The following is a 14,188-nucleotide window of genomic DNA, read 5'->3' as shown; positions in this document are numbered from 1 at the left end:
TGTGCCCCCAGCGCCTTGGGTCACCCCTCTCTGCTTCTAAAGAAGGGGTTAACAGCAAGGAGTGACCACCCAGCTTATGGAGAGGCAGTGACCACCCAGCTTATGGAGAGGCTGTTCCTCCACTGCCCACTTCACCTTAACGGTGTGCTGAGTGTCTCTGGAAGCAGCAAAAGTAGATGGTGAGGGACAAACAACACCAGTTGCCACCTTGCCCATCTGGGAGGCTCTCAAGCCAGGAAAGATGCATGGTGGATGAGCTGTGCGAGGATGGAGAGGCTGTGCTGGGCCAGCTTCATCTCCAAGGTGTCACCATCCATGATGGAGTGACTGCCGTGCCAACCTCACCTCCCAGCAGAAGGAGGAGGGCAGCAGGGGTGGCTGCTTCTCCAAATCACCCACAGGGTGAAGGCTGCCCCATCTCCAGGCTGCCCAGCAGAATGGGGGTGAGGTTTCTGTCTGGGCAGACCAGCACTATGCTGGATGCTTCTTCCTTCCAAAGGAGGTTTTCTTCTCTCCCCAGGCTGCACCCTCAGGAGCCATCTGGAAGGGTCCCAGTCAGGACCAGTTTCTAGAGCCCACCATGGAGCCACATGTTCACAGGCTGGAATTCCTCCTTGGCCACCCCAGCCTGCATCCCTCTTCTCCCAGCCCCGCCAACTCCTGCCAAGGGCAGCAGAAGATGTGAGGTGCCCTCATCTATCCTCATAGTCCCCCTTCTCTCTTCCCAGCAGCCCTGCCAGCATTTCAACCCTGTCTCATCCCCAGTCTTTTCCAACATGCCTTTCCCTGTGCATCCCATAACCTTTCCTTCTCCCTTGGCCCCTCGGAAGCCAGCACAGATCCTGCCTCTCCCTCCCATCACAGCAATGCTCATCCCACTCCTGCTCCCACCCAGTCCCACAGGAAGCTGATGCCCATCCTCTGCCTGTGCCAGGACCACCTGCCTTTCCATGAGGATAGGTGGCACGGTGGCCATGGCCACCACCATCTCCTCTGTGCTCAGCAGGGCTCCTGCTGCCCCAGCTCACCTTTTATTGCTGTGCCCATGCTGCCAAACAGCTTCATCCCTCATTTTCCCTGTCATACATCTTCCTGCTGGAAGGGAAATAGAAAACCAAAGCCCTGATGCTCTGCTTTTCCTGACCTCTAGATGATCTGCCAGGTCCCATCACCAGCCCCGAGGTTTTAATCTCTCCAAGAGAGCAGAGAATTCCTTATTTAGCAGCTCATGTGAAGCACTGGGAATGTCTGAAGCTCGCTGGGCTGCAGCTGCAGCTCCATCTGCCTTGGGAGATCTCCAGCTGCAGCCTCACCATGGCACATACAACATGGGAGGTGATGGATATGGCTTCATCTCCTCTCTCCTGAGGAGCCCTGAGCTCTGGCTCGTGGATGAATCCATCTCCAGGAGAAAGCAGCTCCTGTGGGAAGAGAGCTGGAGCTGTGGCCAGAGGAGAGAGAGGTGGTAGTGTTGGGGTTCCCCAGGGTGAGACCCCCATCTGCAAACTCAGTCCTAGGGCAGGGTGTGATGGCAGCTGGGGAGCTGCTTCTCATCTACACCAGCAGAAATCAGGCCAGTGGGAACAAAGCTGCCAAGGGGTTTGCTGGGTGGAAACGAGGGGCTGGTGGGGTGACAAACTTGGAGGGTTCCTGCTTCAGGGCCCCAAATCCCACCAATGCCCTGTGCAGCTCCATGGAGAGGAGGCTGCTTGGGCAGCAGGTGGCAAGGAGCATACTGCTGGTGACACCTACACCCCAGTGCACCCACCCCGTGATGGGGATGGGGCTGGGGACAACCAGGAGGTGGTTGGGAGCATACTGCTGGTGACACCTACACCCCAGTGCACCCACCCCGTGATGGGGACGGGGCTGGGGACAACCAGGAGGTGGTTGGGAGCATACTGCTGGTGACACCTACACCCCAGTGCACCCACCCCGTGATGGGGATGGGGCTGGGGACAACCAGGAGGTGGCTGGGAGCATGCTGCTGGTGACACCTACACCCCAGTGCACCCACCCCGTGATGGGGACGGGGCTGGGGACAACCACTGTGCACAAGACACCTCCCCAAACATCCCAGGGTGTCCCATTGGCAGCCGAGCAGCTGGGACGGGCAGTGCCCTGCAGGGTCCCCTGCTCCGGTGGGAGGGCAGTGCAGGGAAGGGGGAGGGGGGTGACACGGGTGACACTCAGGGGAGCAAGGACCGACCCTGCTGTGTCTGTCAGGAGTTGGCAAGACATCGGCAAGAGGCTTAACTTTAAAAAACAAACAAAAAAAGATTGTTTATTTCAAGACCTTCCTTGTTATTATTATTATCATCATCATTATCACCACCACCACCACCATCATCATCATCATCGTCATTATTAATTATTTTGTTGCCTTTTGCTGTCGTTTTCAGCTGTATTCCAAAAAAAAAAAGGGGAGGGGGAGGAGGAGGGGGCGAAAGTACAAAAGAAGTCAGTTGGGGGAAGGGCAGAGGTTTAGCGCTGAACTAACCCAAGCGAGAGACACGGACGGAGCACGAACCCCAGACACCCCCCTACGACACGACGCGGATGAGGAAGACCCCACCCAGAGCCTTCAGCCCTGGGGAGGATTCTCCACCGATTTTGTTTTCGTTTGTTTTGTTTTCTTTTCCTCTGTACAAAACACACCAAAAGCATGCCAGGGAGCGGGGCGGGGGGGGGGCGGGGGTCGGGGAACAAAACCCGAGGCGCTGGGTGGGGAGGAGAGAGGAGATGTGGGGCGGCGCAGCAGGGGCTGGGCAGGGGCTTGGCTCCGGGGCCGGCCGCCGCCGCCGCCGCCTTCTCCCAGCGCCCTGCTCACGTCAGGTTGTTCTGCAGGCAGTTGAGGTCGCCGGCGTCCTGCTCCCCTTTGCCACCGCTGCCGTCGTGCTTGGGCGACGTCGAGTTGTGGATGTTAAAGGGCTCCTCGTCCTTCAGGCAGGATTTCAGAGAGTCCTGCAGCTTGTGGGGAGCGCTGGGGTCGTCCTGCTAGGAGAGATGGGGGAGAGGGTCAGGAGGTGACTGCGACATAGAGACGTAGGATGGGTTGGGTTGGAAGGGACCTTCAAGATCATCCAGTTCCAACTGCCTGCTGGCATGGGCAGGGACACCTCCAGCTGAACCAGGTTGCTCAAAGTCCCATCCTGCCTGATCTTGAACACTTTCCAGGGTTGGAGCCTCTACAACTTCTCTGGACAACCCATTCCAGTGTCTCACCACCTTCAGAGTAAAGAACTTCTTCCTATTGTCCAATCTAAGCCAACCCTGCTCTAGTATCAACCCATTCCCCCTTGTCCTGTCACCACAAGACCTTCTAAACAGTCCCTTCCCAGCTCTCCTGTAGCTCCCTGCAGGTACTGGAAGGCTGCTCTAAGGTCTCCCCAGAGCCTTCGCTTCTCCAGGCTGAGGAGTGTCAGGAGATGACTGTTCCATGGCTGGCACCAGTGTCCCTGCAGGCAGCCCAGCATCCTGACCCCCAGGGCAGAGCTGTCCAGAGGCAAACAGAACTGTTTTGGTTGGAAGAGACTTTTATGATCATGGAGTCCAACATTGAACTCAGCACTGGCAGGGCACCACTAACCCATGGCCCTCAGCACCTCATCTCCACAGCTCTGAAATCCTTCCAGGGATGGGGACTCCACCACTGCCCTGGAGTCAACAACCTTGACAGCCCTCAAGGGCAAGGAATTGCTCCTCATGTCCAACCTAAACCTTCCCTGGGGTAACTTGAGGCTGTTTCTTCTTGTCCTGTCACTTGTTCCTTGGGAGAAGAGACCAACTCCCACCTGGCTTTGGACTGCTTTCAGGGAGTTGCCAAGAGCCTCCTTTTCTCCAGGCCAAACAACCCCAGGTCCTCAGTTGCTCCTCACTAGATCCTTCTCCAGACCCTTCACCAGCTTTGTTGCCCTTCTCTTGATCTGCTCCACCCGCTCAATGTCCTTCTTGGAGTGAGTGGCCCCAAAGTGATCCCAGGATTCAAGGTGTGGCCTTGCCAGTTTCCAGTCCCAGGGGAAAATCCTTGCCTGCTCCTGCTGGCCACACCATTGCTGACCCAAACCAGGATTCCGGTGGTCTCCTTGGCCACCTGGTCACACACTGGCTCATCTCCAGCCACTGTCACCAACCCTGCCCAGGTCCTTTTCCACCAGGCAGTTTCCACCCACTCTGCCCTCATTGTGGAGCACACAAATGTCCCATCCCCTGTCCACACACATCTCAGCACAGGGGGATCATGGAGCTCCCAGTACTGGGTGGCCTGGCAGGAGAGAAGGTCCAGCCAGCGTGTGGTGACTTGCTGCTCTTCCCCACCACAGACTGCCCACCTTATGATGCCTCCAGCACCCAAAGCCACTCACCAACAGCACCCAGGTGGCCACGGCAGCCATCACACCCTCCACCCCTCCAGCAGCCCACCCTGTCCCACCACCCTCCAGCTCCTCTGCCCGTTTGCAGCCTGGCTCAGCTCATCATCCCCAGGACAATCAGCGAGGGGCTGGGCAGGAGGCCCAAGGGTTGGGTTTATTGCGGTTCGTTAGCGTACAGCTGCCCCTGCCGTGCCGCTGGCCGAGCTCGGGATGCCTCTTCCCAACATCCCCCAAGGGCTGCTGGGACCATCTCTCCCCAGGGGCTGGGCTGTGCCCCGAGTTTGTCCTGCACCCGTGGGGACAGCAGCCCTGGAGCTCCGGCTGCGCTGGGTAACGCCTGTGCCCGGATGGTACTGGCATCGCTGGAGGTGCAGGATGAGTCCTGGTGCGGGAGGTTGTGAGGGCAGGATGGGCTGTGGTGCTGAGGAACACGCTGGCGTCGTATTGGTGCCACCCACACGGTGAGTGGCAGATGGATGGAGACACCCGAGAGCTGGTTGATACGAGGCTGGGACACCTCCATCTTCTGAGCAGTGACTTGCTGAGCGGTGCCCGGCTGGTCCAGGGTCACATCATCGGCTCCACGGCAAGTCCCATCAGATGGGCACCTCTGCAGGGGCACCCACCCTCCTCACTTAGCAGAGAGGGGCTGCACCACGTGTCCCCAGAAGCACCTTTCCTGGGGTGTGGACCCCGCTGTCCCCTCCTCATCCTCCTTACACTGCACCCCAGGTGCCGTGCGCCACTGCAGGACCGAGCCCTCCGCGTGCCGGAGGGGACAAGAACAGCTCAGACCCCGGGGAGATGTTGAGGAGCAGCACCAAGTTCATCCCAAGGTTCCTCCTCTCCGCAGTAGGGAGCAAGCTGGCTCCAGGAGCCTCCTGCCAGGGTGGCCAGGCTGGGACAGAGGCTACGGCTGCTAAACGTGGTCAGAAGATGGGGACAGCCGGCGGCGGGGAGGGCAGGGGCTAGAGGGACCTACGCTGCTCCTCCTCCGGTGCCCGCTCTGCAAAGCCCTTCTCTTCTCTCTGTTTAGGTTTGAAAGAGGAGGGTGGGAAGGCAGCCCAGGGTGGGACGCGGGTGGCCACATCCTGACCACGCCAGCAGCATCCTGGCATCTTTCACCCTCCTCATTTGGTGATCCAACCCCAGTGGTGCCCCAGAGATGCTTCTCCTGTCCTGCCCCAGCAATGCCACAACCAGAGAGCATCATCTGCCAGAGACACCTCACACTGGCTGTCCCCTCCCTGAATGTGCCAGCATGGCCACCTCTGCCACCCACATGCAGAGCCACAGCCAGCAGGCAGCTCCCTGGGGAGGCTCACAGAGGGACGGTGAGGTGGCACTGACCACTCTTCCTTGGCTCTCGTTTGGGTAGTCGGGGCAGGATGAGGCACAGCAGGACCCAACAGAGAGGGTCAGCAGAGTGGTGGTCATGGTGGGGTGGGGGTGCAGTGGTGGTCATGATAGAAAGGGAACAGGATGATGGTCATGGTGGGGACAGAGTAGTGGTCATGATGGAGTGGGGACAGAGTGGTGGGGACAGAGTGGTGGTCATGGTGGGGACAGAGTAGTGGTCATGGTGGAATGGGGACTGAGTGGTGGTCATGGTGGGGACAGAGTAGTGGTCATGGTGGAATGGGGACTGAGTGGTGGTCATGGTGGGGACAGAGTAGTGGTCATGGTGGAATGGGGACTGAGTGGTGGTGGTGGGATGAGGACTGAGTGGTGGTGGTGGGATGAGGACAGAAAGTGGGGGGAGGATCCAGTGGTGATGCCAACCCCCAGGACCATGGTGAGGGGGACAGGTGGGACATTATATGCCAGAGGGACAAGAGTAGGACAGCGAGAGGGGTGAGTGGACAGTGGCAAGAAGCCTCCTTACATTTGGGTGTGAGCCCTCGGCGATGGTGGAGAGGGAGAAGTTGTCGTTGTGCAGCTCGGACGGGGTGCGGTATCTGCAGGGGAGCAGGAGAGCATGGCAATGAGACCAGGGATGCCACCGAGCACCCCTGGCACCCCAGGCTTTGTTCTGGGGTGAACCTGCTGTTGAGAGGGCAAACGTCCCCAGGGTGGAAGTTTGGGAGCTAAACACCCCCAGGGATGGAGATCTATGGCTAAATGTCCTCAGGAATGGAGGTTTGGAGGATAAATGTCCCCGAGGCTGGATATTTAGGGTTAAATGTCCCCAGAAAAGGAGGTTTGGGTCTAAATGTCCCCAAGAATGGAGGCTTTGGGCTAAATGTCCTCAGGGATAGAGGTCTGGAGGCTAAATGTCCCCAGGGCTGAAGATTTAGGGTTAAATGTCTCCAGAGATGGAGGTTTGGGGGCTAAGTGTCCACATGGATGGAGGACTGGGGGCTAAATGTTCTCAGAGATGGAGATTTAAGGCTTAATGTCCCCAGGGGTGGAGGTTTGGGTCTAAATGTCCCCAGGAATGGAGGCTTGGGGTTAATGTCCCAGATTTTGGGGCTTGGGGTGGTAAATTCCCCCAGATCTGGGGTTTGGGGGTTAAATCTCCCTAATCTGGGGGGATTCAGGGGACAAAGCTCAGAAGATTCAAGTCTGGAGGTGTGTGAATATTCCCAAATCTGAGGGCTTGAGACTGAATGTCCTCAAGGATGGAGATTTGAGGACTAAATGTCCCCAAGGATGAAGGTTTGGGGCTAAATGTCCTCAGATGTGGTGTTCTGGGGATGAATGCTCTGGGGTTGTAGACCTAAATGCCCCCAGCTTTGGTAACTGGGGAATAAATGCCCCTGGATCTGGTCTCCTGGGGCAAATGCCCCCAGCTTTGGTATTTTGGGGGAGTTAAATGCTCCCAGAATTGGGGAGCTGGGGTAAATTCCCCCAACTTTGGTATCTGGGGGGCGGAGACAAAAGCCCCCAGCCCCGGAGGGCTGGGGCAGGAGCAGTGAGGGCAGCCCAGGGCAAGCAGGAGCTGCAGGCTCCCAGGACCTGAGAGGGAGCCCCGTGGGCTGGCACCAGTTTGGCCGCTAATTACACTTGGCACTTCCAGACACTAATTAACAGCTCATTAAGGACTCAGACTGGGAGGACTTTCTCCTCCTCAGCTCCAGAGAGATGGGCAGCAGTAGCTGGGGCAGGCAGGGGGTGACCCCAAGCTTGTTACCCACTCCAAGCCCTGTCCCCAGGGGCACAGTGGGGACCATCACCAGCGGCTCTGGGCAGTGTGAGGAGTCCAGCTGGTGGCCCCAGCTCCCAGGGCCGCAGATTAACTGGTGCCAGTCAGTAGCAGCTTAAAAGGATTAAGTGTGGAGCAGCAGCCACAAGCCACGTCCCCACCTCCAGGAGCTTCCCCACCACCACCGTGTCCCTATCCGCACTAAGGGGGGTCCTGATGACACCGTGCAGCGATGGGAGCACATCCAGCCCAGGGTGCTGAGACCATCCAAAACACTGCAGCTACTGAGGTGCCACCTCGGAGGGGATGGGGACAGTGGGAGGGATTGGGGGAGGGTTTGAGGGTTGCCAACCCTGTCCTGGTAGCACTTATCCCCATCAGCACTGGAGGGTCCTGAGGGCACCATGCAGAGAGACGGAACCACACGAGCCCAGGGCGCTGAGACCATCCAAACCGCTGCAGTTACTGAGGTGCCACCTCAGGAGGGATGGGGACAGCTTGAGCGCCGCCAGCTCTTTCCTGGCAGCACTTTTCCCCATCAGCACTGAGGGCCTCCCGTGCAGAGATGGGAGCGCATCCAGCCCAGGCGCTGAGGCCGTGCAAACCGAGGTGCCACCTCGGAGCGGCTGGGGACACGTCGGAGGGGTCGGGGGCGGGTTTGAGGGTTGCCGACCCCGCCCTGGTGGCACTCACTTGGTCTTGCGCAGTTTGCTGTTCTCCGTCTTGAGCAGGTAGAGCTTCTTGGCGAAGAAGACGGTGAGCATGAAGAGCAGCAGCACCACCAGCGCGGCCGAGCCCACGGCCACGCACATCACCTGGAAGTCGGTGACGATGGCTTCGCAGCGCGTCCCCTTGTGCCACGTGTAGTCCTGCGTGTTGCACCTGCAGAGGGGGACACTGTTAGGCACCTTCCCCACCCCCTCCCCCCCAAAACGTGTCCCACTCCCCCACACAGTGTCCCCGGGGGATGCCTACATCTGTAAACTGGGGAGATGAATCACAGCACGGGGGGGTTTGGAAGGGAGCTCTGGAAATCACCCAGTCCCTGCAGGGGCACCTAGGGCAGGAATGCATCCAGATGGGTCTTGAAAGCAGCCAGAGGAGGCTTCACAACCTCCCTGGGCAGGCTGGGGCGGGAGTCCAGCACCCTCACGCCGGAGAAGTTTGTCCTGCAGTTCACATGGAGCCTCCTGGCTTCTGCTTTGTGCCCACTGCTCCTTGCCCTATCACTGGGCACCACTGCCAAGAGGTCAGCGCTGCCTTCTTCACACACTAGTACCTCCTTGAGGTGATGGGAGATGAGGCTGGGCACACAGGCAAGAGCCACCCTGAGAGGGGTGACACTCTCAAGCACTGGGGCCCGGTGGGATGGGTGGCAGTAGAGATGGGATCCCTTTTAGATGATGCTCCACCTCCACACCTCTCCTCTCACAGCCCTGCTTGGCCCTAGTGGGGTGTCCACTGGGGACATGGCTGGGGACAGCCCTGTCGTGCCACCCACGCCCGTCCCCCCGCGCAGGCGGGCTCGGTGCCAGCCGTGCGCGGCGTGCCGAGCCGTTGGGCACAGCCGGCAGCGGCCCTCCCCGGGCACAATCTGCCGGGGCCGATTAGCGCTGAGGCTCCGCGGCTCCGGCTGCCTGCCCCTGACCTAATTCCTGCCCAGCCGCCGCTTAGGGGGCAGGGAAAACCCCTCCAGCTCCCAGCGGGGTGGGGATGAGGGGTAAAAGGGCCCTGGGTGAGCCGCAGGGGATGGAGGGGCTGGGAGTGGGGTGTATGAGTGCTGGAGAGAGTGGGAATGGGGAATAGGGGATGGAGAGACTGGGATTGGGGTGTATGAAGAGTGGAGGGGATGGGAATGGGGTATGTGGAAGATGGAGAAGGTAGGAATGGGGAAAAGGGCCCGGAGAGGCTGGGACTGGGGTGTATGAGAGAGAGAGATTGGGACTGGGGTGCGCAAGAGAGAGAGACTGGGAATGGGGCACAGAAAGGATGTAGGATGTGGAATGAGATGTATGGGGAATGGAGAGGCTGGAACAGGGTGCATGAAGGAGGATGGAGAGCCTGGGAATGGGGTGCATGGAGACAGAAAGCCCAGGGGTGGGGTGCGGTGCATGGAGATGGAGAGCCCAGGGGTGGGATACACGAACGTGAAGAGCCTGGGGGTGGACTGAGGCAACTGCAGCTGCAGAGTCCAGGGATGGGGGTGGAGGATGGTGAGCCCAGGAATGGGGGTGTATGAAGGGTGGTGAGCCCAGGAACGGGGTACACGGAGTCAGAGAGCACGAGGAGGGGGTGCAGAGGGATGATGAGCCCCCACAGGCAGCCCTCGGCTCCCCAGGACACCCGGTGTCCCCGACCCTTACCGGCAGAAGGCCCCGTGGCTCTCCACCAGGTAGCACTGGCCGCCGTTGTGGCAGTAGCTGGGGACCAGGTCGCAGAGGGAGCGGCAGGAGCTGTTGTGCCTCACGTAGCCGCTCGGGCACTCGCTGCCGTTCTCCGCCTGGCCCCGCTCCCCGGGCCGTGCCCGCGCCGTGGGGCTGACCCCCGTCACCTCCGACGGCTGCAGCGGGGCCATGTCGCGGCGGCCGGTGGGTCGGGGATCCCGTGGTGCCGGTTGGACACCGGGCACGGCCGAGGAGGGCGGCCGGTAACCATTCTCATCCTCCAGCCCATCTTCCTCCTCCAGCTCTTCCTCCTCTTCCTCCTCCAGCTCGTCGTCCTCGTCTCCGTCGGCGTAGAAGGAGGTAGTGGGGTAGAAATCGGCCTCGTCGAAGGGCGTGAAGTCATCGTAGAGCTCATGGAGGGCCCACGGCGTGGCCGCCTCCTCCGGCTCCCGCCGCCGCGCCGAGCCGGCCGGCCCCCGGCTGCCCCCGGGGAAGCCCCCCAGTCCCTCTGCCCCCTCGAACAGGTCGTAGTAGTCGACGTCGATGATGTCGGACGCCGTCCGGTCAAGCGGCCGCTGGGCCGGGCCCGGGGTGACGGCGATGGGCTCCTCCAGCCAGGTCAGATCCGTCCGCCCGCGAGCCCCCTGCGCTGGGGCCGGGCTGGATGTGGCCCCCCAAAGCTCCGGGGGGCGCCCCGAGTCCCCCGCGGCACCTGGCACAAGGCTGGGCTCGCCCAGCACGGGGGTCCGCGGGGCGGCCGAGCCCCCGGCCGTCAGCAGCAGGTCGGATTCGGCCGAGTCGGTGGCGAGCTGCGAGCTGGGGGCGCTCGGTGGGGCGGCTGTGAGCCCCTCGAAACCCCCCGGGCTGGGCAGAGAGGGTCGTGTAGGTCTTTCCCCACTGCCCGGCTCCTCGGGGCTGCCCAGTGCCACTGCCACCGTGCCCCCATCGCCGGGCCAGGTGACGGCAGCTTGGCCATCCTCCATCTTTGGGGGCAGAGCGCTGGCATCGCCCTCCCCGGCGCACCCCGCGCACCCCTCCGCCATCGCTGGGTCCGTGGTGGCGGCCGTGTCCCCCCCAGGGGGGTCTAGTTGGGGTCTTGCTGGGGGTTCGCCGCTCGTTGTGACCCCCCCAGTGCTGGTGCCGTTGCTGGGTCCCCCCAGGGGATCTCTGCTCGATGGGTCCCATCTTGGGGGGCTGCTCCCCAGGGAACCCTCCCAGGCTCTGCCCTCAGCCTTGCTGGCGTTCTGGGGGAGCCATTTGGATGCTGGAGGGGAACAAGGAGAGAAAGAGGTGTCAGAGGTGGCCCCCACACCCTGGGAACGCTTTGTTGGACTTGCAGGGGGGGCAGAGATGTTTGATGGATCTCCACCCGCTCAACCTTGCACCTATCATGACAAGCCTCGGGCTGCGGGGGGGGGCCGCCTGCACCCCGAGTCTTTTACAGCCCCTCCTGGGGACTAAAGGGACGAACCCTGCAGCACTTTCAGCTCCGGAGTCCCCCCACATCTACGACAATCTCGGGTATCACCCCGCCAGATTTGTGACCCCCACAGTGTGACATAGTCCCCCCAGCCAAGCTGCCCCTGGCCCGAATCCTCTAGTTGCCCTTACAGTGGGATCCAGTGCCCACTAAAAGGGCATCCAGTACCCACTAAGAGGACTTCCAGCCTCCTGCAAAGGGATCCAGTCCAGCCACCCCCAACACAGCCAGCTCCCTTTGCAAGGTGATGTAGACTCCATAAGGGGATCCAGTCCCCTCTGCAAGGGGATCCTTCCCCCTGCAGCAGGATCCGCGCTGCCCCCGAACACATCCAGTCCTCCCTACAAAGGGACCCAGCCCCCTGCCACAGGACCCACCCCCACCCAAACACGTCCGCTCCCGCTTGCAAGGGGACCCAGACCTCCTGTTTCCTGCAAGCGCACCCCCTGCACACAACTGGATCCACCTCCCTCGCGAGGGGATCCACCCCCTTGTAGCGAGATCCAGCCCCCTGCAGGGGAACCCAGCCCCTTTTAGGTGGGCACCCAGCCCTGCTGGCTCCTGCGAGTACCCCCATGGCCACAAGAGGATCCGGCCCCTTAGGCATGGATCCTCCCCACGCACACCCAGCGCCCTGCAATGGAACCCAGCCTTTTTAGAAGGGGATCCAGCCCTCTGCTGCCTGCAAGTGCACCCAATAGTCACAAGAGGATCCAGCCCCTGCAAGGGAATCCAGCCCCACTCTGCTTCCTGCAGCTGCACCCAGTACACAGAGGGATCCGTTCTCCTGCAACAAGATCCACTCCCCTCTGCAAGGGAATCCAGCCCCGGAAAGGGGATCCAGCCTGCTTCAGGCTCCTGCAGATGCACCCCATACACATCATGGGAGCCAGCCCCGCCCCCGAAGGGACCCAGACCCCGGCAGGAGATCCAGTCCCTAGTGAGGGGATCCAGCCCTGCAGATATACCCCACATGTAAACGGAATCCAGCTCCCTGCAACAGGATCCAGGATCCCTCCCAGCATGGGAAACCAGCCCCGGCAAGGGATGATCCAGTCCCCCACAAGGGATCCAGCCTCCGGCAGGGGATCCAGCCCCCTTACAAGGAGATTCAGCCCCTGGCAAGGGGATCCAGCCCTCCTCTGGCTCCTGCAGATGCACCCACTCCACACAGGGAGATCCAGACTCCCCCAAAGGGATCCGTCCCTCAGCAAAGAGATCCAGCCCACCCTGCAAGAGGCTCCAGTCCTCTGCAATGGGATCCAGCCCCTCTAAAAAGGAACCCAGCACCCGGCAAGGAGACCCAGCCCCTCTAAAAAGGAATCCAGCACCCGGCAAGGAGATCCAGCCCCCTTCCAAGGGGACTCAGCCCCTCTAAAAGGGAACCCATACCCCGGCAAGGGGAACAATCCCGCCCTGAAAGAGGCTGCAGCTCCCTGCAATGGGATCCCCTCGCCGCAATGATCCAGCCCCCCCAAGGATCCAGCCCCTCACAGGGGGATCGCCCCCGGATCCTGCAGAGGAATGCAGCCCCTATCGAGGACCACCGAGCTGCCCCCGAACCCGGGATCCATGCTTCCCTCCCCCGGGATCCATCCCCCCCTCCGCCCTGCTACAGGTGCTCGCCCCCCGCGCCGCTGCCGGGGTCGGTTTTCCCGGCCCCCCCGACCCCCCCGGCGCGGCCCCGCTGCAGGATGCGGCCCCATCTCGTGTTCCCCCCCCGCCACCGCCGGTCCGTACCGAGGGCTCCGAGCGGCAGCAGCAGGACGATGGCGAGGGCGGCGCGGGGCCGGGCAGCCGCGGGGGCCATGGCGGCATCGGTCCGGGGCCGCCACCGCCACCGCCACCGGGACCGGCAGCGCCTCCGCCCGCGCCCCGCAACCGCCGCCGCCGCTGCTCCGGCTCCGCACCGGGGGGGGGGGGGGGGGCGGGCCGGGCCGGGCCGGGCTGGGGGCGGGCGGCAGCTACCGGCCCCGCCCGCGGGGCTGGGGACAGCTACGGCACTACCGGGACCCCCCCGGTAGCGTCGGGAACCCTTCGGCAGCATCGGAACCCACTCGCTCCCCCAAGCAGCGCCGGGGATCCCCCCCCGCCGCTAGCAAAGGGAACCCCAAGGCAGCATCGGCACCACCCCCGGCCCCGGTAACACCGCAGGACGCCCCAGGCAACACCGAGGTCGCCCAGACATTATCTGACCCCACCCCGGTAGCACCGGGAACCCTAGGCAGTACGGGGACCCATCCCTAGCACCTAGAACCCCCTAGTCAGCACAGTGGGTCCCCCCCAGTAGGACCGGGACTCCCAGGCAACACTGGGAACCCCCCTTCCCCCACCACCCTCACCCCCAGGCGGCACCGGGACCACTGCGGTACCCCCGGACCACACCAGGACACCCTCTCTCCCGCCCGCCTCCTCATCCTCACGAACCCCTTCCTCCCCCAGGTATCGCCGAGCCCTTCCCAGGTCGCAGCAGCACCCTCCCGGTCCCCTCAACACCCTCGGGGGACCCAGCCCAGCACCACCCCCAGCACCCTTTGCTGAACGCCCCCCACCCCCTAAATTCCTTCTGCAATCTTTCTCCATCACTCTCGCTGAGCCCCACCTCAAACTGCTCCGGCATGGAGGGACACCCCCCCCCCCCGCCCCGCCTTGCGCTGGGACACCCCCGCCCCAGCATCCCCCCTGGCACCAGTAGCCCTCAGTGCCCCCACCGAAACTGCTCCTGCCCATCCCGGAACCAGCATCAGGACCACCCTCACCGTCAGCATCCTCTAGCATTGCAGGGGGACACATCTTCCCCTCCAGC

General features: G+C 62.1%; 1 protein-coding gene across 3 annotated transcripts; it reads right to left on the bottom strand.

Moving 5' to 3' along the window:
- Positions 1–2,257: 2,257 nt before the first annotated feature.
- CSPG5 (chondroitin sulfate proteoglycan 5) lies at positions 2,258–13,272 on the bottom strand. 3 transcript variants are annotated; one of them, XM_064162439.1, is made up of 5 exons: positions 13,123–13,272; positions 9,882–11,166; positions 8,212–8,400; positions 6,259–6,331; positions 2,258–2,997 (listed from the first exon to the last, which is right to left on the bottom strand). In XM_064162439.1, the coding sequence occupies exons 1-5, from the start codon at positions 13,190–13,192 to the stop codon at positions 2,827–2,829; spliced, it is 1,788 nt and encodes a 595-aa protein (XP_064018509.1). In that variant the 5' UTR covers positions 13,193–13,272; the 3' UTR covers positions 2,258–2,826. The 3 variants fall into 3 exon arrangements, with proteins under 3 accessions (XP_064018509.1, XP_064018510.1, XP_064018511.1); XM_064162440.1 differs by having other exon boundaries at positions 2,258–2,994; positions 13,123–13,271; XM_064162441.1 differs by lacking the exon at positions 2,258–2,997 and adding an exon at positions 4,496–5,401.
- Positions 13,273–14,188: the final 916 nt, after the last annotated feature.

Source organism: Pogoniulus pusillus, chromosome 23, assembly GCF_015220805.1.
Source record: "Pogoniulus pusillus isolate bPogPus1 chromosome 23, bPogPus1.pri, whole genome shotgun sequence".
NCBI lineage: Eukaryota > Metazoa > Chordata > Aves > Piciformes > Lybiidae > Pogoniulus > Pogoniulus pusillus.
The sequence above is the reverse complement of the archived record's forward strand: the minus strand, read 5'-3'. Positions and strand labels throughout refer to the sequence as shown.

Excerpts from the sequence above, each read along its gene's own strand:
- CSPG5 (XM_064162439.1), bottom strand. The coding sequence starts at position 13,192 with ATGGCCCCCGCGGCTGCCCGGCCCCGCGCCGCCCTCGCCATCGTCCTG. Across the intron at positions 6,332-8,211 it reads AGCAAACTGCGCAAGACCAA|ATACCGCACCCCGTCCGAGC; the intron begins GTGAGTGCCACC and ends GCTCCCCTGCAG. Across the intron at positions 2,998-6,258 it reads CCGAGGGCTCACACCCAAAT|CAGGACGACCCCAGCGCTCC; the intron begins GTAAGGAGGCTT and ends CATCTCTCCTAG.